Genomic DNA, 23,886 nt, shown 5'->3' with positions numbered 1-23,886 from the left:
CCAACCTCCAGTCTTTCAGCACCTCACCTGTGACTATCGATGATACAAATATCTCAGCAAGAGGCCCAGCAATCACTTCTCTAGCTTCCCACAGAGTTCTCCGGTACACCTGATCAGGTCCTGGGGATTTATCCACCTTTAGCTGTTTCAAGACATCCAGCACTTCCTCCTCTGTAATCTGGACATTTTGCAAGATGTCACCATCTATTTCTCTACAGTCTATATCTTCCATATCCTTTTCCACAGTAAATACTGATGCAAAATATTCATTTAGTATCTCCCCCATTTTCTGTAGCTCCACACAAAGGCCGTCTTGCTGATCTTTGAAGGGCCCTATTCTCTCCCTAGTTACTCTTTTGTCCTTAATATATTTGTAAAAACCCTTTGGATTCTCCTTAAATCTATTTGCCAAAGCTATCTCATGTCCCCTTTTTGCCCTCCTGATTTCCCTCTTACGTATACTCCTACTTTCTTTATACTCTTCTAAGGATTCACTCGATCTATCCTGTCTATACCTGACAGATGCTTCCTTCTTTTTCTTAACTAAACCCTCAATTTCTTTAGTCATCCAGCATTCCCTATACCTACCAGCCTTCCCTTTCACCCTGACAGGAATATACTTTCTCTGGATTCTCATTATCTTATTTCTGAAGGCTTCCCATTTTCCAGCCGTCCCTTTATCTGCGAACATCTGCCTCCAATCAGCTTTCGAAAGTTCTTGCCTAATACCGTCAAAATTGGCCTTTCTCCAATTTAGAACTTCAACTTTTAGATTTGGTCTATCCTTTTCCATCACTATTTTAAAATGAATAGAATTATGGTCGCTGGCTCCAAAGTGCTCCCCCACTGACACCTCAGTCACGTGCCCTGCCTTATTTCCCAAGAGTCAGTCAAGTTTTGCACCTTCTCTAATAGGTACATCCACATACTGAATCAGAAAATTGTCTTGTACACACTTAAGAAATTCCTCTCCATCTAAACCTTTAACACTATGGCAGTCCCAGTCGATGTTTGGAAAGTTAAAATCCCCTACCATAACTACTCTATTATTCTTACAGATAGCTGAGATCTCCTTCCAAGTTTGTTTCTCAGTTTCCCTCTGACTATTAGGGGCTTTATAATACAATGCCAATAAGGTGATCATCCCTTTCTTATTTCTCAGTTCCACCCAAATAACTTCCCTGGATGTATTTCCGGGAATATATCCTCCCTCAGCACAGCTGTAATGCTATCCCTTATCAAAAATGCCACTCCCCCTCCTCTCTTGCCTCCCTTTCTATCCTTCCTGTAACATTTGCATCCTGGAACATTAAGCTGCCAGTCCTGCCCATCCCTGAGCCATGTTTCCGTAATTGCTATGATATCCCAGTCCCATGTTCCTAACCATGCCCTGAGTTCATCTGCCTTCCCTGTTAGGCCCCTGTATTGAAATAAATGCAGTTTAATTTATTAGTCTTACCTTATCCCTGCCTGCCCTGACTGTTTGACTCATTTCTATTCTCAGCTGTACCCGTCTCAGATCAATCTCTTTCTTCACTATCTCCCGGGGTCCCACCCCCCCACCTTACTAGTTTAAATCCTCCCAAGCAGTTCTAGCAAATTTCCCTGCCAGTATATTAGTCCCCTTCCAATTTAGGTGCAATCCATCCTTCTTGTACAAGTCACTTCTACCCCAAAAGAGATTCCAATGATCCAAAAATGTGAATCCTTCTCCCATACACCAGCTCCTCAGCCATGCATTAACCTACTCTATCCTCCTATTCCTGCCCTCACTAGCTTGTAGCACTGGAAGTAATCCAGATATTACTACCCTTGAGGACCTCCTTTTTAAATTTCTGCCTAACTCTTTGTGATCTCCCTTCAGAGTCTCAACCTTTTCCCTTCCAAAGTCGTTGGTTCCAATGTGGACAATGACCTCCTGCTGGCCCCTCTCCCCAGTGAGAACATTCTGCACCCTTTCTGAGACATCCCTGATCCTGGCACCAGTGAAACAACATACCATTCTGCTTTTTCTCTGCTGGCCACAGAAACATCTGTCTGTACCCCTGACTACAGAATCCCCTAACACAATTGATCTCTTGGAAGCTGACGTACCCCTCATTGCATTAGAGCCAGTCTCAAAACCAGAAACTTGGCTGTTTGTGCTACGTTCCCCTGAGAATCCATCACCCCCTACATTTTCCAAAACAGCATATCTGTTTGAAATGGGTATATCCACAAAAGACTCCTGCTCTAGCTGCCTACCTCTCTTACCCTTCCTGGAGTTAACCCATCTATGTGACTGTATCTGAGACTTTTCCCCCCTTCCTATAACTGCCATCCATCACATACTGTTGCAAATTCCTCATCCCTTCGATCTGTCTCTCCAACAGATCCACTCAATCTGATATGATTCGCATCCAACAGCATTTATTGGCAGATATAATCTGCTGTAACCCTTAAATTCTCTTTAAACTCCCACATCTGACAAGAAGTACATATCACTGCAAAGGCCATTTTTGCTCCTTCACAATCTACAGACCCAGAAAATAATACTGTCTTATTCCTCTACAAACACTGCCCCAGGTTAAATTAATAGCAATGGCTTATATTTTAAGTTTAATCAAGAGACTTATCTCCAAAAACATTTAATCAAGAAAGAATCCACTATACTCACTACTGCAGCCTTTCTCTTGGACAGACTTAAAACAACAAATAACTTATCTGATTCTGTGCTGTGAACTTCACCCAACAGCTCCTCCAAGATTAGTTGTGAATTTCACGGTTTGTTAATTTTCCCAGATGCACGCCAATGTCCAGCAATACACAAATTCAAACAGCAAAGGCGGAGCTGTGCAGTGTCTGTCTCTGTCTCTGTCCCACACTGTCCTCACCATGTGCTTCCTTTGTCTGTTGTTGTTTTGACTTTTTTTTTCCAAAGTTCCAAAACAATGCAACAGCATATAAAACAGTAATTGCTGCTCCTGGAATTCGAGGAAATCACCTCCAACACCTAAAATACCTCAAAAAAAAAAAAGGAGCAGCTCCTACAGCCAGAAATTTTTCCCATCCTCCATCTTGGATTACCCAGAATCCTTTGAGAGGAAGAGGGATTGTAAATAGATTAAAAAATCATCCATGGCTTAACAGGGAAGTCAAGGATAACAAAGGGAAAAAAACTAGAGCATATCATCCTGGATGAAAGTGAGGACTGCAGATGCTGGAGATTAGAGTCAAGATTGGAGTGGTGCTGGAAAAGCACAGCTGGTCAGGCAGCATCCGAGGAGCAGGAAAATTGACATTTCGGGCAGGAGCTTTTCATCAGGATGCACCTAACCTAACCTGCACATCCCTGGACACTATGGACAATTTAGCTTGGCCAATTCACCTAACCTGCACATCTTTGGACTGTGGGAGAAAACCCATGCAGACACAGGTAGAACATGCAAATTCCACACAGACAATTTCCTGAGGCTAGAATTGAACCCAGGTCCCCGGTGTTGTGAGGCAGCAGTGTTAACCACTGAGCCACTGCACCACCCATAAATATCCTCTATACTTTTATTTGGGTGCATATGTAATTTGTAACTTATTTAAATCATGTAGGTCTGTAACTACTGCATTTACTAACATACACTAACTTATAAGATGAAAGACGAATCTCTTAATTATACAGGCAACTAGACTTTAATCCCATCAGCAGTAGCACCCAGCACTTAGCAAATGTTTAAACAATCGCCTGGTTCCCCAGGACAGATGTCACACAAACTTTTGCATTCAATACATAAAACTGTGCAACACTGTAGTGCTAGAATTTTAAGGTATGTCAGTATGGTATGTAAAGAGGCTACTGTAAGAACTGTACTTTGGGATTACATTGCTGCCCCAAACTGTGCTACTGCGGTTGCTCAATAAAGAGGCTGTTTTCACCACTCATCACTTTCGGTTGTTATTTGAACACAATCCCACAGCAAAAGAGCAATGAGGGAGAGAATTGAGCCCCTTAAAGATCAATGAGATCATCCATGTGTGGAACCACAGGAGATGGGAGAGATACTGAACAAATATCAGTTTTTATTGTGGTGAAAGATATGGAAGTTAGTGAACTTGGGGAAATAAATACTGATTTCTTGAAAACAGTCCACATTACAGAAAAGCAGGTATTGGAGGTCTTGAAAAAACATAGGTGGATAAATCTCTAGGAGCTGATCAGATGTACCCCAGGATTTTGTGAAGTTTGGGAAGAAATGGCAAAGCTGTTAGTATCATCTGTAGCCATAGGTGAAGTGCCAGAAGACTGGAGTGTGACTAATTGTGCTTTTATTTAAGAAAGGCTGAAAAGAGAAGCCTGGGAACTATAGGCCAGTGAGTCTGAGAAAGGCGATAGGTAAGTTGTTGGAGGGGATTCTGAGAGATAGGTTTTACATGCACTTTGAGAGGTAGGAACTGATTAGGGATAGTCAGCATGGCTTTGTGCATGAGAAATCATGTCTCACAAACTTGATAGAATTATTTGTGAATGTAACCAAAACGATTGAGGGCAGACTGTTAGATGTCATTAACATGGACTTTATTAAAGCCCTTGACAAGGTAGACTGATTAGTAAAGTTAGTTCGCATGGTATCCAGGGAATGCTCGTCAACTGGATACGAATTTGCTTGATGGTAGGAGACAGAGGGTAGTGGTGATGGGTTATTTTTCAGACTGGAGCCCTGTGACCAACAGTACTCTTCAGGGACCGGTGCTGGATCCACTGTTGTTTGTCATTTATATAAACCACTTGGATGATAATTTAGAAGATGTGATTAGTAAGTTTACGGTGACACCAAAATTGGTGGTATAGTGGACACTGAAGGAGGTTATTTAAGACTATAAAGGGCTCTTCATCAAATGGCTCAATGTTCTGAGGAGAGGCAGATGGATTTTAATATGTATAAATGTAACATATTGCATTTTGGTAAAATAAGCAATTAACTTGTACAGGCAATAGCAGGATTCTGTGTGTAGTGTTGAGCAGAAAAATAAGGGTTCAGGTACATAGTTCTTTTAAAGTTGCATCATTACAAAATTTAAAATGCATCTGGATTGATATATGATTGGGAAGGGTTTAGAGGGATATGGGCCAAGTGCTAGTAAATGGGACTAGATTAGGTTAGGATATCTGGTCGGCCTGGACAAGTGGGACTGAAGGGTATGTTTCAGTGTTGTACATCTCTTATGACTATGATTCTAAATGGCTAAGAAGTTGTTAAGTACATTTGCCTTCATTGCTCAGACCTTTGAGTATAAGAGAGTTGGGAGCACCTTGTCCAGTTCTGGTTGCTCTGCTATAGGAAAAATATTATTAAATTGGAGAGGGTTCAGAAAAGATTAACCAGGATGTAGCTGGGACTGGAGGGTTTATGTTGTAGGGAGAGGCTGGATAGGCTGGGACTTTTTTCACTGGTGCAGAGGTTGAGGGATGACCTTATAGAGATTTATAAAATAATGCTGGATGTTAACAAGATGAATAGCAAAGGTCTTTTCCATAGGATGGGGTTGTTCAAAATTACGGGCATATTTTTAAGGTGAGAAGAGAAAGACAGAGATAGATAGGCTTTTGATTCATAAGGTGACCAAGGGTTACAAGGAGAGGGCAGGAGAATGTGGTTCAGAAACATATCAGCTATGATTGAATGGTGGAGCAGACTCAATGGGCTGACTGGCCTAATTCTGCTCCTATATCTTATAATTATAGAATATAACATTTAAAAACTTTGAAATATGTACAGGTAGATAACAAATAACTGTATACATCACTTGTGAGTATAAGGTGTTTTATTTTTTGGTACAATTGTACTTAAAAAAAAAAAACAACCTGGGACACTATAAAAGTAAAACAGATGTAAACAATTTAATTAGTTGCATAACTCTTTTGTTTCCATGTTTTGATATGGATATGGATGTTGGGAATGTTCGGATTGGAGAAACTGGGATAATCAAGACCTTGACCTCCTAAAATACTTCAATCAATCAGTGATAACTAATTCTGACCTCCTGGATCCCTTTATAAAACTGCATTTGAATCACTTCTCATCTTTTGTTCCAATGCCTCATCAGAGTGGACATGGATTTTTGACAGGTTCATTGCCTTATCTGATTTTGCACTGTTTGACTTCCAGCGGCTTGCACTAAATGTCAGGAACACAGGCAGAAGTATAAGGCCATGAACAGCCCCAAACGTTATGACAAGAAACATGATTTTAAAAAATGTCCTAAATATGTAACTTGCTGCAGCAGCCAGTACAACTATACCCATTATGGTCGAAAGGGCCCCTTGGATGATGGGATATCCAAGGCTGTATAATGCATCAATACTTCGTTCATTTGCAGTTTCTCTGTCACTAGACACAAATGCATATGAAATGTGAGCTGAAAAGTCCACAGAAAAACCAATACAAATGACCAGATTAATCATCGATATCGAATCTAAATTGACACCCCAAAATGTCATAAAACCAGCCACAGCCACTAAAACTGATGCAGTAGAAAATGTTACCCATATAGAGCAGATTGGATTAGGTATTAACAATAGCGCAATGATCAGCATTGCAACAGCAGCAACAACTACATTCTGTATTGTGTTGGATACAATAACAAGATATTGATCAAAATAGATAAATGCAGGATGATACACCAGCAAAGGGATTTGACATTCCTGTGCCAGCTTTCTTAATTCAATCAGCATGTTTTTCTCAGCGACTGGAGTATTGACATTAATGGTCTGAATGAAAAAGCGAGAAGCATCAATTCTTTGCTTACTTTCTGAAAACCTAATGTCATGTTCATATGCAGGAACAATGTGAAACAATGTAGATACATTTCCCAAGAATGCATTTTTTTCCTGAATGTCTATTAACATCTGTTTAGTTATGGCAATGTACACACGAAGCCAGGATTCTGACAATTCAGGATCTAAATACGAGTTGTTTTCCAATCTGCCCATGCAGGTTTCAATGTCATCCTGAACAGTGGGATTCCAATAATCCACGGGTTCAGTGACAGCAACCATAACACGTGGTCCATATTTTGAGAAAAAAGCACTTTGATCATCATAGAATTTAATCACATAAGAACCATCAAAGGCCAGATTTCTGAGATCAATTCCCTCTTTGATATTTATACAACCATAAATACTGACAGCCAAGTAACCAATGTATAGGACAACCACAAGTGCCTTGGTCCAAATGTTTGTGAGCCATGGACCATAATATTTCTTAAAGAAGAAATAAACTGGATGCTCTAGTTCGGCACCAGTCTCACTATTATAAGCTCCACCCACACAACACATTGAATAGCATTTAGAGTCTTCTGGTTCCTGATCACTTTTGACTTTTCTGAATGTCAGCCAATGCCTGTTGCTGGCTTCTCTTCTCCCGTTCAATGCAAGAACAGCTCCAAAAAATGTAATGTTATAAATGAAGCAAAACAGAACTGTTGTGCCTGTGTAAACACAGAATGACTGCACAGATCGAAAAGGTGTCATAATGCCAATATAAAAGGCCAAAACATCAGTCAGAGTGGTGATTGTAATAGAGATGGCTGCTTCAGCATATGTATCAGCAAGGCGATCTTCAATCTTATCGGTGACGTCGGTCGTTTGCCAACTGGCGAGCATGACAAACATATCATCTATACCAATACCTAGAGAAATGAGAGAAGTGCAGCAGAAATCAATCAATAAATAATTGCAAACATAAGTGATTAAAATTTAACATTCTCATCTGAATGGTGTCTGATGAGAAATCAATGCTTATTTATCAAACTTTCATGGGATATGGGCATCATTTTCTAGTTTTAGAACTACTTTTATACTTCATTCCCTTTGAAATGAAGGTAAATTTTCCATTTGCCTTCCCTATTACCTGCTGAACTTGTAAATTAACATTTTGTAATTGTTTTTTAATCATTCACAGAATATGAGTGTTGCTGGCTCGACCACCATTTTGTCTATCCCTAACTGCTCAGAAAGCAGCGGAGAGTCACCCCCCCCCCCCACCCCACCACCGCTGTGGGTCTGTAGTTACATATAGGGTTAGAACAGAAAAGGGTGGCAGCTTCTTTCCCCAGAAAATATTTGTGAACCAGATGGTTTTTCCAACAACTTACAATGGGCTTCATCATTAGATCATTGTTAGACTCTTACTTCCAGATTTTTTTCAAATTTTCAATAGCACCAAATGAAACACTAATCCGTGGAACACTATCTGGGACTCTCGATCAATAGTCTATAGTACCAATAAGCCCTCACCCTCAATACTTGTAAATTAACATTTTGGAATTGTTAATTTACAAGTATTGCATTACAATTATAGTTTGCCCCATATACGAGTTAGGTATAATTGGTTGGCTCAGTTGGCTGGACAGATGGTCAGTGAAACCAACTGTAAAGGGTCAATTCCTGTATCTGCTGACATTATCATAAAGATCCTGCCTTCTCAACCTCACCCTTCACCTGAAGCATGGTGACACTTACCACCAGTTGTTTCTCTCTAATGATTGAATCCCCTGGGTCTATAGTGACATTATCTTTACAGTTCAAATCAGAGAAACATCTGCTTAACTTTGGCTTCTGCAAGCCTGCCTGATGGCATCATAAATATAGAGCAGGGACATAGTACAACATACTTCATTCCAGACTTGAGAACTTCAACAACTGGTATCAATGGCCAGACTTTTATCCTTCTAAAAGATCATGACAGACTTCTATGTTTAAACCAGGCAGACAGAACTGCAACATTGAATAATGGAATAGCTACAGAATAAAAGACAACCATTTGGCCCGTCAAATATGTGCTGGCTCTCAAAAAGATCATCTCACAGGGTTTCACTACGCCGCTTTGTAAATTCTGAAAGACAGACAAAATGGTGTAAGGAAGTGAGTTCCAGGATTTTGACCCAGTGACAGTGAAGGAACAGTGATAATTTCAAATCAGGATGTTGCATGACTTGAGGGAAGCTTATAGATGACAATGATCCCACCTGCTGCCCTTGTCCTTCTGGATGGAGGAGGTTGTGGTTTTGGAAGGTGCTGTCAGAAGTACCTTGGTGAGTTACGGCAGTGCATTTTGTAGATAGTGACAGCAGTGTTCGCTAAGTATTGGTGGTGAAGGGAGTGAATGTTGAAAGTGGCGCTTGGGGTAACCATCAACTGGCCTGTTGTATCTGGATGGTGCCAAGCTTTTTGATTGTTGCTGGACCACCTTTCCCTTGACCTCTGAGAATCACATGATCTATTTAAACACTTTGACCATGACAATAGTAAAGACAAATTTGAAAATGCTTTTCTTTTAAAAATGAATTCATATTCTAGAAACTAGTAAAGCATTGGAAACATTATCTTCTCTTCTTAGTATTTGGTTGAAATGTATGCGTGGCATTTTTTTACTTCTAGTTTAAACAAAGGATAAGTTTGAAAAAAGATACTAGAGTTAGATAGAGGCCTTTGGAAGGAAAGTACTTTTCAAAGTGGAAATCAGAAGAGAAAAAGAGTTGGCCGTTTGCAGGATGGCTAAGCAATTATTGAAAGATATTTCACTACAATAAAAAACAGATCCACAGCAACCACAAGCATTCTTTTACATGTGTGCATCATGTGGGAAAGGCATGGGGTCTAAAAAACCCAGCTGAAGAAAATAGATACATAAAGATATAGGAACAGATTTAGGCCATTTGGCCCATCAATTCTGCTCCACCATCCATTCATGGCTGATATATTTCTCAATCCCATTCTCCTGCCTTCTTCCCCAAGACTCTTGATCCCTTTAACAATCAAGGATCTATCTATGCCTGCTTTCTGCAGCAAAGAGTTCCATAGGTTCACCACCCTCTGACTGAAGAAATCCTTCCTCATCTCTGTTCTGAAAACGAAGTGTAGCGTAGACTGGGTGACTGCTTCCCAGAGTACCTACATGCTGTCTGTAAAAAAAAATCCTGGGTTTCCAATTGCCCACTTCAACAAAAACCTACTGTTCCCTGGCCAATATCTCTGTCTCAGACATACTGCAGTGCTCCAGCAAGGCTCAGTGCAAGTTGCAAGAACAGCATCTCATTTTCCACTTGGGTACTCTATAGCCTTCTAGACTCAACCATTTTAGGGCTTGAGGCACCTTCTCTCATGGCCTTACCCCAACCACCAGGCCTTGTTATCACATGATTAGCCATGACCATATCCTGTTAGCAGCTCCCTATTCTTCTAGGCTGATTATTATCCACCTCTGTCTGTCCAACTATCCGTCTCCCTCGTTGGGCTCTATCTCCACCTATCGAGTACTCTCTATTCCACCCCCCCCCCCCCTCCCCAATCCATCTTCTACACAAAACCAGCCTTTATCTGGTTACACTTAGTTGTGAAGAAGGGTCATTGGACCTAAAACAGTAACTCTGATTTCTCTCCACAAATGCTACCAAACCTGCTGACTTTTTCCAGCAATTTCTGCTTTGTGTCAGTGGTTGAATGGGGTTTCTGAGAGACAGGAACTACATGCATTTGGAAAAGCAAGGACTGATTCAGGATAGTCAGCATGACTTTATGCATGACAGATCATGTCTGCCAAACTTAATTGAGTTTTTTAAAGAGATGATGGAGGCGGGTGACCAGTGGTAGGCTGCAAGGATCTGTGCTTGGTCTACTGTTTTTTGTCATTTATAGAAACTATTTATATGAGAATAAAAGGAGACATGGTTTGTAAGTTAGGAGAAAGTGAGGACTTCCTGATGAAGGGCTTATACCCGAAATGTCAATTCTTCTGCTCCTCAGATGCTGCCTGACCTGCTGTGCTTTTCCAACACCACACTCAGCCCATGGTTTGTAAGCTATCAGATGAAAACAAAATTAGTGGTATAGTGCACAGCAAAGAAGGTTATCTAAGAATACAATGAAATTGTTATCAACTAGACCAGTTGGCTGAGGAATGGCAGATGGAGCTTAAATGCAGGATGTTGCATTCTGGTAAGACAAACTAGGGCAGGACTTAGGCAAAAGTGAGGACTGCAGGTGTTGGAAACCAGAGTTTAGATCAGAGTGGTGCTGGAAAAACACAGCAGGTCAGGCAGTATCCAAGGAGCAGGAAAATCAATGTTTCGGGCAAAAGCCCTTCATCAGGAATAGAGGCAGGAAGCCTCCGGGGGGAGAGATAAATGGGGGTGGGGGGGTGGGCTGGGGAGAAGGTAGCAAAGAGTACAATAAGTGAATGGAGGTGGGGATGGAGGTGATAGGTCAGAGGGAAGGGTGGAGCAGATAGGTGGGAAGGGAGATTTGCCGGTAGAACAGGTCATGGGGAAAGTGCTGAGCTGGAAGGTTGGAAATGGGGTAAGGTGGGGGGAGGGGAATGAGGAAACTGGTGAAGTCCACATTGATACCCTAGGGTTGAAGTGTTCTGAGGCAGAAGATGAAGCGTTCTTCCTCCAGGCGTCGGGTGGTGAGGGAGCAGCGGTGAAGGAGGCCCAGGACCTCCATGTCCTCGGCAGTGTGGAAGGGGGGAGTTGAAATGTTGGGCCACAGGGCGGTGGCGGCGGGTGTCCTGGAGATGTTCCCTAAAGCTCTCTGCTAGAGGAGACCGCATCGGGAGCAACGCATACAATAAATGAAGTTGGTGGACGTGCAGGTGAAACTTTGATGGATGTGGAAGGCTCCTTTGGGGCCTTGGATGGTGGTGAGGTGGGGGGGGGGGGGGGGGGGGGGGGGGGGGAAAGGTGTGGACACAGGTTTTGCAATTCCTGCGGTGGCAGGGGAGGGTACAAGGACGGGAGGGTGGTTTGTTGGGGGGCGTGGACCTGACCAGGTAATCATGGAGGGAACGGTCTTTGCGGAAAGCGGAAAGGGGTGTGGAGGGAAATATATCTCTAGTGGTGGGGTCCGTTTGGAGGTGGCGGAAATGTCGGCGGATGATATGGTTAATGCGAAGGTTGGTAGGGTGGAAGGTGAGGACCGGGGGGTTCTGTCCTTGTTACGGTTGGAGGGGTGGGTCTGAGGGCAGAGGTGCGGGATGTGGACGAGATGCGTTGGAGGGCAACTTCAACCACATGAGAAGGGAAATTGCGGTCTCTAAAGAAGGAGGCCATCTGGTTTGTTCTGTGGTGGAACTGGTCCTCCTGGGAGCAGATACGGTAGAGACAGAGGAATTGGCAATACGAGATGGCATTTTTGCAGGAGGTAGGGTGGGAAGAGTTGTAATCCAGGTAGCTGTGGGAGTCGGTGGGTTTGTAAAAAATGTCAATGTCAAGTCGGTTGTCATTAATGGAGATGGAGAGGTCCAGGAAGGGGAGGGAGGTGTTAGAGATGGTCCAGGTGAATTTAAGGTTGGGGTGGAATGTGTTGGTGAAGTTAATGAACTGCTCAACTTCCTCGTGGGAGCATGAGGTGGCACCAATGCAGTCATCAATGTAGCGAAGGGGGGTGGTGCCGGTGTAACTACGGAAGATGGACTGTTCTACGTAGCCAACAAAGAGACAGGCATAGCTGGGATCCATATGGGTGCCCATGACTACCCCTTTGGTCTGGAAGAAGTGGAAGGATTCGAAGGAGACTTACTCAGTTAATGGTAAAGCCCTGGGGAGTATTGTCAAACAGAGAGACCTAGAGGTGCAGGCACATGAGGTGGCAAGAACAGGAAGGCAGATTACTACCTAAATGGAGTCAGGTTAGGTAAAGGGGCAGTACAAAGAGATCTGGGTGTTCTTGTATACCAGTCAATGAAGGCAAGCATGCAGGTACAGCAGGTAGTGAAGAAAGCTAATAGCATGCTGGCCTTCATAACAAGAGGGATTGAGTATAGAAGCAAAGAGGTTCTTCTGCAGCTGTACAGGGCCCTGGTGAGACCGCACCTGGAATACTGTGTGTAGTTCTGGTCTCCAAATTTGAGGAAAGACATTCTGGCTATTGAGGGAGTGCAGCGTAGGTTCACGAGGCCAATTCCTGGAATGGCAGGTCTATCTTATGTTGAAAGATTGGAGCGACTGGGCTTGTATACCCTTAAGTTTAGAAGACAGAGGATCTGATTGAGACGTATAAGATTATTAAAGGATTGGACACTCTGGAGGCAGGAAACATGTTTCCGCTGATGGGTGAGTCCCGAACCAGAGGACACAGCTTAAAAATAAGGGGTAGGCCATTTAGGACAGAGTTGAGGAGGAACATCTTCACCCAGAGAGGGATGGGTGTGTGGATGCTCTGCCCCAGAGGGAAGTGGAGGCCCAGTCTCTGGATTCGTTTAAGAAAGAGTTGGATAGAGCTCTCAAGGATAGTGGAATCAAGGGTTATGGAGATAAGGCAGGAACAGGATACTGATTGAGGATGATCAGCCATGATCATAATGAATGGTGGTGCAGGCTCGAAGGACAGAATGGCCTACTCCTGCACCTATTGTCTATTGTCCTTGAAAGTGGTGTCATGGGTAGATAGGGTGGAGAAGGCGGCATTTGGCACACTTGCTTTCGTTGATCAGAATATTGTGTACAGGAGTTGGGACATCATGTTACAACTGTACACATCATTGATAAGTTTAAATTTGGAGTACAGTGTATATTTCTGGTCACCCTTCAATAGGAAGGATGTAATTAAACTGGAAAGGGTTCAGAAAAAATTTACAAGGATATTACCGAGATTGAAAGTCTTGAGTTATATGGAGAGGCTGGATAGGCTGGGCCTTTTTTTTCCCTGGAGCATTGGAGGCTGAGGGGTGACCTTATAGAGGCTTAAAAATAGCCAAGGTTGTTTTGCCATGGTAAGGGAGTCTAAAACTAAATGGCATAGGTTTAAGGTGAAGATTTAAAAGGGGCAACTTTTTCACATGGAGGGTGGCGCATATATGGAAAGATCATCCAGAGGAAGTGGTAGAAGCGTGTACATTTACAACATTTAAAAGACATTTGGACAGGTACATGGATAGGAAAGCTTCATAAGGATATGGGCCAAATATGGGCAAATGGAACTAGTTCAATTTAGGAAATTACGTCACAATGGACGAGTCAGGCCAAACCATCTGTCTCCATGTTGTATATCTCCATAACTTAAAAAAATCCTGAATTGGAACTCCCATGTCCATTTGTGCTTCAGATTTCCAAAGCCTTTCTCCATTTAGAAAATTGTCTGCACCTCTATTCTTCAAGTGCACAATCTCAAATTTCCCTACATTGTATTCCATTTGTCACTTCTTTGCCCACCCTCCCAAGCCTGTCCAAGTTTCTTCTGTCGCCTCCCTGCTTCCTAAACATTACCTGTCCCTCCATGATATTTATATTTCAATCTGGATACAGAAATATCCCAATGTGCCAATGTGTGAGTATACAAACATGCAAAATAGGTGTAGAAGTAGGCCATTCAGTCCCTTGAACTTAGTCTACCATTCAATGAGATCATGACTGATCTGATTGTGTTTCAAATTGCATTTTCCCATCTGCCACAAGTAACCTTTGCCTAAAAATAATCTATCCACCTCTACAGTAAAAATAAAGTAATGACCAAGCCTCAATTGCTTTCTGAGGCAAAGAGTTACAAAGTTGTGTGATATTCTGAGAGAAATGAAATTCTCCTCATATCTATCCTCAATGGACAATCCCTAATTTCAGAACTGTACTTTTAGTGCCAGAACTGACCCTCAGGAGGAAAGGTCCTTTCCATGTCCACGTTGTCAAGACATTCAGAATTTTAAGTTGCCCCCTCATTTTTCTTAACTCCACTGAAAACCTACCCAGACTGGCCTTTTGACCCAAACATGTTACTTCTTCTTCTTCAAAAAAAAATGCAAATTGCAGAGAGTACATACACCAGTAGGAGAGTGTGGGACCACTGGATATAATCTCAGAATAAGTAGTCATAATGTTAAAACAGAAATGAGGATGAATTTCTTCTGTAAGAGGATGAAACTGTGGAATTTGTTATTATTGACGATGGATCATTACCATCACAGCCAGTGCGATGTCTGGACTAGTCCTGAACAATCATGCTCAAAGCGGTTGCATATTTCCCTTAGCTACATTTAGTCACAGTAAAATGGAGATTGAGACCTTTATTGGGTCATATGCTATATTGTCATTCTTGGCTTTTAAAGATAACTCCATAGTCAGATGACAATATGAACAAAAGGTGAACATTTTAAAATCAATGGATGATAATAAGTTTAGAGAAAGGTATGCTGATATTATGAAGACAATGGTTTTTGATGTCTTAAAAACATTAAGGTAAATAAGTTCCCAGGGCTTGATGGAATCTTTCCCAGGTTATAAGGGGAGGCAAGGGAGGACATTGCTGGTGCCTTGAGAAGATCTTTGTATCCTCTTTAGCCACAGGCAAGGTCCTTGAAGACTGAAGAATATTTGATTTGATTTATTTATTATCATATGTATTGTGTTACAACATACAGAGAAAAGTGTCGTACAGAGTTGCCACGCTCTGGAATTAAGAGTGTGGAATAATGACCATGAAAGTGTTGCCAGTTGTCAGAAAAGCCCTTCTGATTCACTCATGTCCTTTAGGGAAGGAAACTGCCATCGTTACCTGGTCTGGACTACATGTGACTTCATACCCCAACAATGTCGTTGATTCTTAACTGCTCTCTGGATAAATTAGGGATTGGCAATAAATACTGGCTCTGCCATCAATGTCTGTGTCCCATGAATTAAATAAATAAACAAAATAAACTGACAAACAATTAATGTTGATGAATAATCAAGGCCCTAACACAGACCTTTGTATGTATCCACTGGTCACATCCTGCCAATTTGAGTACTTACCCATTATCCCTTTTTGTCAGCTGTCACTCAACCAATTTCCCAACTATCTTAGTAATTTGCCCTCAATTCCATGGATTTCTACCTTAGTTAACAGTTTCTTATGTGGGACTTTATCAAATGCCTTCTGGAATTGCTTTAAAACATTTTCACAGACATTTCTTTGCTCACTACGTTACTCACCACTACCAAACGTTCAATGAATTTTCAATGACCTACTTGTCATAAATCCATACTGGCTTTCCCTGATTACCTGAAAAGTTAAGGTGTTCAGGTACCCCATCCTTGATTGTAGACTCCAACAATTTCACACAGATGTTAGGCATTTCCTTCCTTAATTTATCCATAAAATGTACACTGTTACAATCCCTACCCCTTAGACATCTTCGCCTTTATGCAGTGAAGTAACTCCACAGAGGCCAGTATCTTGTCACCATTTGTTTACTGTGCACTGTACTTGATACTGGTTCAGGTACCTCAGAGTGAACCGAACCTCTGACATTACTGGGTTCATATCTGTCAGCCAGGCCTCCCTGATTGGGGCTGCTAATCTGGTCCAATCAGGGTGCCTTGGCTGACAGATATACTCATTCTATGAGATCCACCTGGCTGACCTCATGACATGCACCATTGTGTATTCCATCTTCCCTACCTCTCTCTTAAATCTCTCTATCTCTGCTGACCAATCTCACATTCCTCACTGAAATATTTCACCGCTTCTACCCTACATTGGACTGGAGTACAAGGATGCAGATGTTATGTTGCAATTATGCAAAACCATGGTTAGACCCCATATGGAGTACAGTGAGATCTGGGCACCACACATCAGGAAGGATATACTGGCCTTCAAGAAGATACAATGTAAGTTTTATTCTTGTATGTCAGGGTTAATTTATGAGAAGACATCACAAATTAGGCCTGTTTCTTCTAGAATTTAGAAAATTAAATGGTGATCTGACTGAACTCTTCAATATGTTAGAAAAGACAAGGTAGATAAAGATGAACTATTTCTACTGGCTGAAGATTCTAGGAGGAGGAACACAGTCTGAGAATTGGAGTCAGACCATTCGGGAGAGATGTCAGGAATCACTTCTATATGCAAAGAGTGGTAGATTTTTGGAACTCTATTTCACAAATGGCATTTGTTAAGTTTTAAATCTGAGATAGATAATATTTTGATTAGTAAAGGTATTAAGGCATATGGAAGAAAAAGATGTCTATGAAATTAGGCCACAGAATGATGGTACAGGCTCAAGGGGCTGAATGGCCTACTCCTATGTTCCTATGGTCCTATGTAAAATCATTTGAAATTTGATATTTGCATTTGTAAATTAAATATTACCAACCTAGAATCAGAAAAGGTGCATTGGCAGTATTGATAGCAAATTTAATCCCACAGTATAATAGCAGTCCAAATCCTGACAGTACAGCTAATCCAGCCGATATAACTCCCAAAGCAGCAACCCAGAACTTATTCCTCACACAGTCCAACCTGAAAGTAAATTTGATAATATTATATAACACAACAGATTTTTCTATAATGTACTCTACGAAAGCATGTCTTAAATAATTGCGAAAAAAAATAAATTTTACCTCATACATGATACAATAGAAAAGAATATTGAAAGGAAATACGTGACAGAGAACAAAGGAATAATTTTCTTAGAAGTCCCTTCAAACTCTTCTTGTCTTGATATTGATGTGAAATAGGAAACCTGTAATTCAGGAGTAAAAGTTAGTAATTGTCAGAAATACTAATGTTATTTTAGAAAGCAACATCCTGAGCAGCTGTGGTATGTGGGAGCTGGTAGATGCTGGAGCAGGATCTGGATCAGTGGTGCTGGAAGAGCACAGCAGTTCAGGCAGCATCCGAGGACTGCCTGCCCTCGGATGCTGCCTGAACTGCTGTGCTCTTCCAGCACCACTGATCCAGAATCTGGTTTCCAGCATCTGCAGTCATTGTTTTTACCTAGATGCTGGAGCAATCCATGGTGACCACATCTGCACAAATATCGGCTGCTCCAGGACATCGACTCAGGGCTAATGAGCTGAAGTTGGAGCTGCAGACACTGTGACATATCAGGGAGTGGGAGAAAAAAAAACCTAGTCACTGTTGCAGGAGGCAGTCATACCACTTAGATTAATTACATCAGATTTGCTGCATAGTTAGGGACAGTAGGGTGTCACTGTGGATGAGGTGGCTATATGGATCCATAATTTAGCTTTGGAGGAGCCTTTCTTTGATAGATCCTTGTGTGGCCAAAGGCACAGGCAGGAGGGAGAATGAGTAAATTAACCTCAGCACTGTGGTTCAGAGTGCCATTCAAGTTGGGGAAGTAAAGAGAAATTTAGAGATAATAATGCATGGCATAGTTTGGGGAATAGATACCTTTCTCTGCTGCACAGACAGTGTGGCCCAAAGGCTGCATTGCCTACCTGCAGCTACACTCAGGACCTCCCTTTAGGCTGGGAGGAACTTAGAATGGAAGAGGAAGGATCAATTTGTTGTGTTTGATATAGACACCAATGACATAAGTAGGACTAGGAAGAAAGTACTGGATTACTTGGGGACTAAACTGTAAAGAAGCCCAAAGGTAACAATCTCAGGATTATTGGCATCGGATAAATAGAATCTCTAGAATCCCTACAACGTGGAAACAGGTCATTAGGCCCAACAAGTCCACACTGACCATCTGAAGAGTACCCACCCAGACCCATTCCCCTATCCTATTACTCTACATATACCCATGCACATAACCTACACATCCCCGAATACTATGAGCAATTTAGTATGGCCAATTTACCTAACCTAACATTTTTTGGATTAGCGAAGTTAATGTGTGGCTCAAAGATAGGATGTGGGAGAAATGGGTTCCAATTCATGGGGAACTGGCACCAGTACAGAGGAAAGACAGAGCTTCATTTGAACAATGCTGAGACCAGTCAGAGTCATAGTCATAGAGATATACAGCACAGAAACAGACCCTTCGGTCCAACTCATCCATGCTGACCAGATATCCCAACCCAATCTAGTCCCAACTACGAGCACCTGGCCCATATCACTCCAAGTTTGCATCAGGAATCCCAAATAACCACTCAAAGACAACTACATGCCCACGAAGTCAACCTTTATTTTTAAATCAACTTGTTCAGAAACATTGTGAAGAAAGAACCTAGCAATTCCTGTCAAAACCTACCACCAAAGTGTTCTGGAGAATTGCAAAACTAGGGCTGCAGAGTGTTTTCAAGTAATTGGAGTGGGGAAATAGTTCAGCTGAAGGAAGTTTAAAAAAATGATAATCAGAATGTCAAGAACAATCAGAATGGACAGAAGGGTCTGTTTTCATGCCATATGACTCTACTGCTGGAATAGATCAAACCTGAAACCAGGTCTCCTTACTTAGATAAGAACACTACCATGGAATCACAGGAACACCAGGAATGAGGTAGATATTTTAAATCAACCTGCTTGAATGTGTTATAAAACACCACCTTATTCCACATTTCTTTGGCAGGTCAGACATGATCCCAGAACTCCTGGCTCAAACGTAGGGGTGCTAACATTGTGTCACAGAAGACCCTCAGATACTTTTTGGTTGATATTTTTCATCAACCTGTTCAGATGTGTTATGACACACCTCTGGAATTGGTCAGACTTGACCCCAAGCCTCCTGGCTCAATGGTAGGGAAATTACACTTCTACTATAAGAGTCCTCAAGACTCTTTATACGTAGCCAGTTTTAATCAACCTGCTCAAAATATTGTTCAATTGCCTCAGGACAGTGCTGCAGCAGGTTAAACTGCAGAATAAACAGGCATTCTGACATAAATGTTGGGACACTAGTCTGCCATAAGACTCCTCAAGATTCTTTATTGGAATATGTCTTCTAACCAACCTGTTCAGATGCTGGTATAGAGCACTGTAGCAGATGTGGCTTGAGCCTGTGGCCTCCTGACTTAGAGCTAGGGCCATTACTACTGCACCACCACTGCCTTTAAAGGTTTTTTTATTTAAATGTATCCAGCACTCATTGGATTCAGCCAAGAATAATCCTTCCAGCTGGATGACAGGAGAAATGTGTTAGAGGTTGCTTGATTGGTTAACTCTATGAAAGGCTAAAGACAAGATTAAGGCAGCAAGGAGGGAGAGTTTACTATGACCACCGACAGAGTGAAATTTGTATATTTAATAAGGGCCACTTTCCTTCTATAGTATTGGAGAGAAAAAGGATGTTGGAAATGAAGGGTAGCTACCAAGGACAGAGAGGCCAAGGGATTTCCTTTTGAGGAAGATAGCGATGTCAGAGCTGAAGAGGAGGGAGACAGTATTTGTAAGAAGGAGCAGGTGGCAATATTAATCAGCATGGGGATCACAGGTTTGGTAGGAATATGGTGAGGGTCTCATGGACAAGGTAAGGGACAGTTGGCAGAGAAACTAGACGTACAAATTTAGTGATGAGGGTGGGGGAATGTTTAAAATAGTGGGCTAGGCAAAAAATGGTAGAGAAGTGATAGAGGCAGTTGAATAGAAATGATAGAGGCAGCTGCAATTCAATGATTAAGAAGGTAATGAGCTGCTTTTAGGATGGAGGCAGCATGGGAAAATGGGTTAAGAAGGTGGCAAGGAGTGGAAATAATAAACTGGAGATTAATTTTGCATTTTATACAGATTCTGCAATTATAAACAATTTTTACAGATGAAGACATAGTACTGGTCCAGGCAGATCTGATAATGATGAATGGCTAAGCCATTGTTTGCTATAAATGTTCACTCACATCCCTTGAAGTTAAGAGAGTGGACATGACCAGCATTGTCAGTTCTAAAAGGTCATACTGGACTAAATGCGTTACTCTCTCCACATATACTGCCAAACCTGCTGAGTGTCAACACTTTCTATTTTTGTTTGTATTTGAGATGACCACCATATTGGGGTCAGACACAGTAATGGTTTCAATGGGGACAATAGTACTAAAGTTGGAGATGAATCCACATTGTGTTACTGGAAAAGCGCAGCAGGTCAGGCAGCATCCAAGGAACAGGAGAATCGACGTTTCAGGCATAAGCCCTTCTTCAGGAATGAGGAACGTGTGTCCAGCAGGCTAAGATAAAAGGTAGGGAGGAGGGACTTGGGGAAGGAGCGTTGGAAATGCGATAGGTGGAAGGAGGTCAAGGTGAGGGTGATAGGCTGGAGTGGGGTGGGGGCGGAGAGGTCCGGAAGAAGATTGCAGGTTAGGAAGGCGTGCTGAGTTCGAGGGATCTGACTGAGACAAGGTGGGGGGAGGGGAAATGAGGAAACTGGAGAAATCTGAGTTCATCCCTTGTGGTTGGAGGGTTCCTAGGCGGAAGTTGAGGCGCTCTTCCTCCAACCGTCGTGTTGCTATGGTCTGGCGATGGAGGAGTCCAAGGACCTGCATGTCCTTGGTGGAATGGGAGGGGGAGTTGAAGTGTTGAGCCACGGGGTGGTTGGGTTGGTTGGTCCAGGAGTCCCAGAGGTGTTCTCTGAAACGTTCCGCAAGTAGGTGGCCTGTCTCCCCAATATAGAGGAGGCCATATCGGGCGCAGCGGATGCAATAAATGATGTGTGGGGAGGTGCAGGTGAATTTGTGGTGGATATGGAAGTATCCCTTGGGGACTTGGAGGGAAGTAAGGGGGGAGGTGTGGGCGCAAGTTTTGCATTTCTTGCGGTTGCAGGGGAAGGTGCCGGGAGTGGAGGTTGGGTTGGTGGGGGGGTGTGGACCTGACGAGGGAGTCACGGAGGGAGTGGTCTTTTCGGAACGCTGATAGGGGAGGGGAGGGAAATATATCCCTGGTGGTGGGGTCAGTTTGGAGGTGGCAGAAATGACGGCAGATGATATGCTGTATGTGGAGTTTGGTGGGGTGGTAGGCGAGGACCAGTGGGGTTCTGTCCTAGTGGCGGTTGGAGGAGCGGGGCTCAAGGGCGGAAGAGCAGGAAGTGGAGGAGATGCGGTGGTGGGCATCGTTGACTACGTCTGGGGGGAAATTGCAGTCTTTGAAGAAGGAGGCCGTCTGGGTTGTACAGTTTTGGAACTGGTCCTCCTGGGAGCAGATGCGGCGGAGATGAAGGAATTGGGAATATGGGATGGCGTTTTTACAGGGGGCAGGGTGGGAGGAGGTGTAGTCTAGGTAGTTGTGGGAGTCGGTCGGTTTATAGTAAATGTCAGTGTTGATTCAGTCGCCCGAGATAGAAATGGAAAGGTCTAGGAAGGGGAGGGAGGTGTCTGAGACGGTCCAGGTGAATTTGAGGTCGGGGTGGAAGGTGTCGACCTCAAATTCACCTGGACCGTCTCAGACTACTTTCAGCTCTGATCTCCAGCATCTGCAGTCCTCACTTTCTCCTCGATGAATCCACATTCACAGGAAGCTCTCCAATCAGGGAAATCAGTTTTGAAAATCCAATAGCTAAAACCTTGCCTCTGGAGATGCCTTTAGAGATCCTTTGAAGGTCTGCTGAATGGGCCTGCCTATGCCTCTGAACAATGAATGGAGTGAACCAGAAGACGCCTTCAGTTTTAGAATTTTCATAATTTTAAATCCCTCCATGATATATTGCTTCCAGCTCTGCAACCTCATCCTCTACAATTCTCTCAAATATTTGCCCACATCTAATTCTGGCTTCTTCAGCATCCCTGAATTAAATTGCTCCTGCATTGTTGGTGGCGTTTTCAACTGTCTAGGCTCAAAGCTCTAGATTTCCCTTCCTAAACCTCATCGCCTCTCCCCCTTTCATTACACTCCTCAAAATTTACCTTTGATTGAGTTCCTGATCAGCCCCCCAATTACTCATCATCTTCATCATGTCACTTTTGCTTGACAATATTTATGTGATGCTCCCAAGACAGCTGACTCTACATTAAATAAATATGTTACTTTTGTTGCAGTTGACATAACAATTGATATGATAGAAACTGGTAAGACACTAGATCATGGCTGCAGTCCACCACAGATGAAGATAATCTGAGATAATTGACTGAAAACTGACTAGCTTCAGAATTAGAGGCTTATGAAAAACTCACCATAATACTCTCCTGATCTTTCAGTTTGTTCGGAAAAACCTGAACGAAATTCTTCAGCCACAGCAAACTGAGGGTTTTCATGTCATCATTATCTTCTTGTAAATGATAACTTAGTTTAATAGCTTTGGCTTTATTAATATAATTTTGATCCTGGTCAACACCTCCAACAGCCAAACCAATAAAAGTCTTATTCATCATAGGGTAAGAAATCCTCGTGTTGGTTGCTAGGCTGTGATTTATAATATTTAAAATTTCATTTCCAAAGCACGAGTTTGCCATCCGTGTACAAAGAGAAGAATAGCTGTACGTGACACCTTCTTTATTGTTGATGCTGAGCTGCTTTACGTCGGCATCAAGTGACAGAATCTCTTGAAATGCAGCAGCTGTCAAGATATTGTCATCTTTCGATACAGCAATGAAAGAAGCAAACACCCCCTCTGTGTAAAGTCTCTGACCAGAGAAGAATTCAGAATCAGTGGTTGGAAAATGTTTTTTAATGAACTCTCTCTCAGATTTTGCTGGTCCATATATGGGCGTAAATTGCTCTTCTATGTCATTGCTTTCAAGTCTCCGTAAAGAAGAAAAGCCCGAACCCAGAACAGCAGAAAGTATCAGAGGAAACGTGAGGAAGCACCAGGAATATTTACTCACGAGGACTCCAAGTTTACGGAAAGCCCGGCGGAGAGGTTTCTCGACGCAATTTGCCCTGAACTGAGTCATGCTGAGAGATACAATAGTAAAACAAAACCATAAACTTTCACCTCAGTTTTTCAAAACGGGAAGGAAGTGTTCTAGACGCAAAACCAGAAGTTGCTGGAAAAGCCCAACATGTCAAGCGGCATCCGTGCGGAGGAAGAAAGTTAATGTTTATGGTCCGAGGACCAGATATTCCAGAGATCAGCGAAATGCCGCTGCCTCGCCCAGCTGTTGAAATGAAATCACGCGATAAAAACTGTTCATGGTTTAATTTGCGTCCATTTATTACGTAACAATTGATGCTGATTGCTTTCCACCGGATGCATAGAATGATTCTGTTTAACTTGGTGAATCTTCTGGTTAGTCAGAGTCCTTAGTTTAGACAAGTGTGTTCCATGCGTACTGAAG

General features: G+C 42.5%; 1 protein-coding gene across 1 annotated transcript; it reads right to left on the bottom strand.

Moving 5' to 3' along the window:
* Window positions 1-5,778: 5,778 nt before the first annotated feature.
* LOC148149981 (patched domain-containing protein 3-like) lies at window positions 5,779-23,669 on the bottom strand. Its single transcript, XM_043690512.2, has 4 exons — window positions 22,783-23,669; window positions 17,341-17,462; window positions 17,094-17,239; window positions 5,779-7,662 (listed from the first exon to the last, which is right to left on the bottom strand). Exons 1-4 carry the CDS (start codon window positions 23,500-23,502, stop codon window positions 6,026-6,028), a joined length of 2,625 nt encoding a protein of 874 aa, XP_043546447.2. The 5' UTR covers window positions 23,503-23,669; the 3' UTR covers window positions 5,779-6,025.
* Between the last annotated feature and the right edge of the window lie 217 nt (window positions 23,670-23,886).

The sequence above is a fragment of the Chiloscyllium plagiosum genome, unplaced genomic scaffold (assembly GCF_037043375.1).
Source record: "Chiloscyllium plagiosum isolate Xiang-an unplaced genomic scaffold, Cpla_swu_hap1 HiC_scaffold_5, whole genome shotgun sequence".
Taxonomy (NCBI): Eukaryota; Metazoa; Chordata; class Chondrichthyes; order Orectolobiformes; family Hemiscylliidae; genus Chiloscyllium; species Chiloscyllium plagiosum.
This window is presented reverse-complemented; position numbering and strand designations above follow the sequence as displayed.

Excerpts from the sequence above, each read along its gene's own strand:
- LOC148149981 (XM_043690512.2), bottom strand. The coding sequence starts at position 23,502 with ATGACTCAGTTCAGGGCAAATTGCGTCGAGAAACCTCTCCGCCGGGCT. Across the intron at positions 17,463-22,782 it reads AAGATCAGGAGAGTATTATG|GTTTCCTATTTCACATCAAT; the intron begins GTGAGTTTTTCA and ends CCTGAATTACAG. Across the intron at positions 7,663-17,093 it reads TGCACCTTTTCTGATTCTAG|GTATTGGTATAGATGATATG; the intron begins GTTGGTAATATT and ends TCATTTCTCTAG.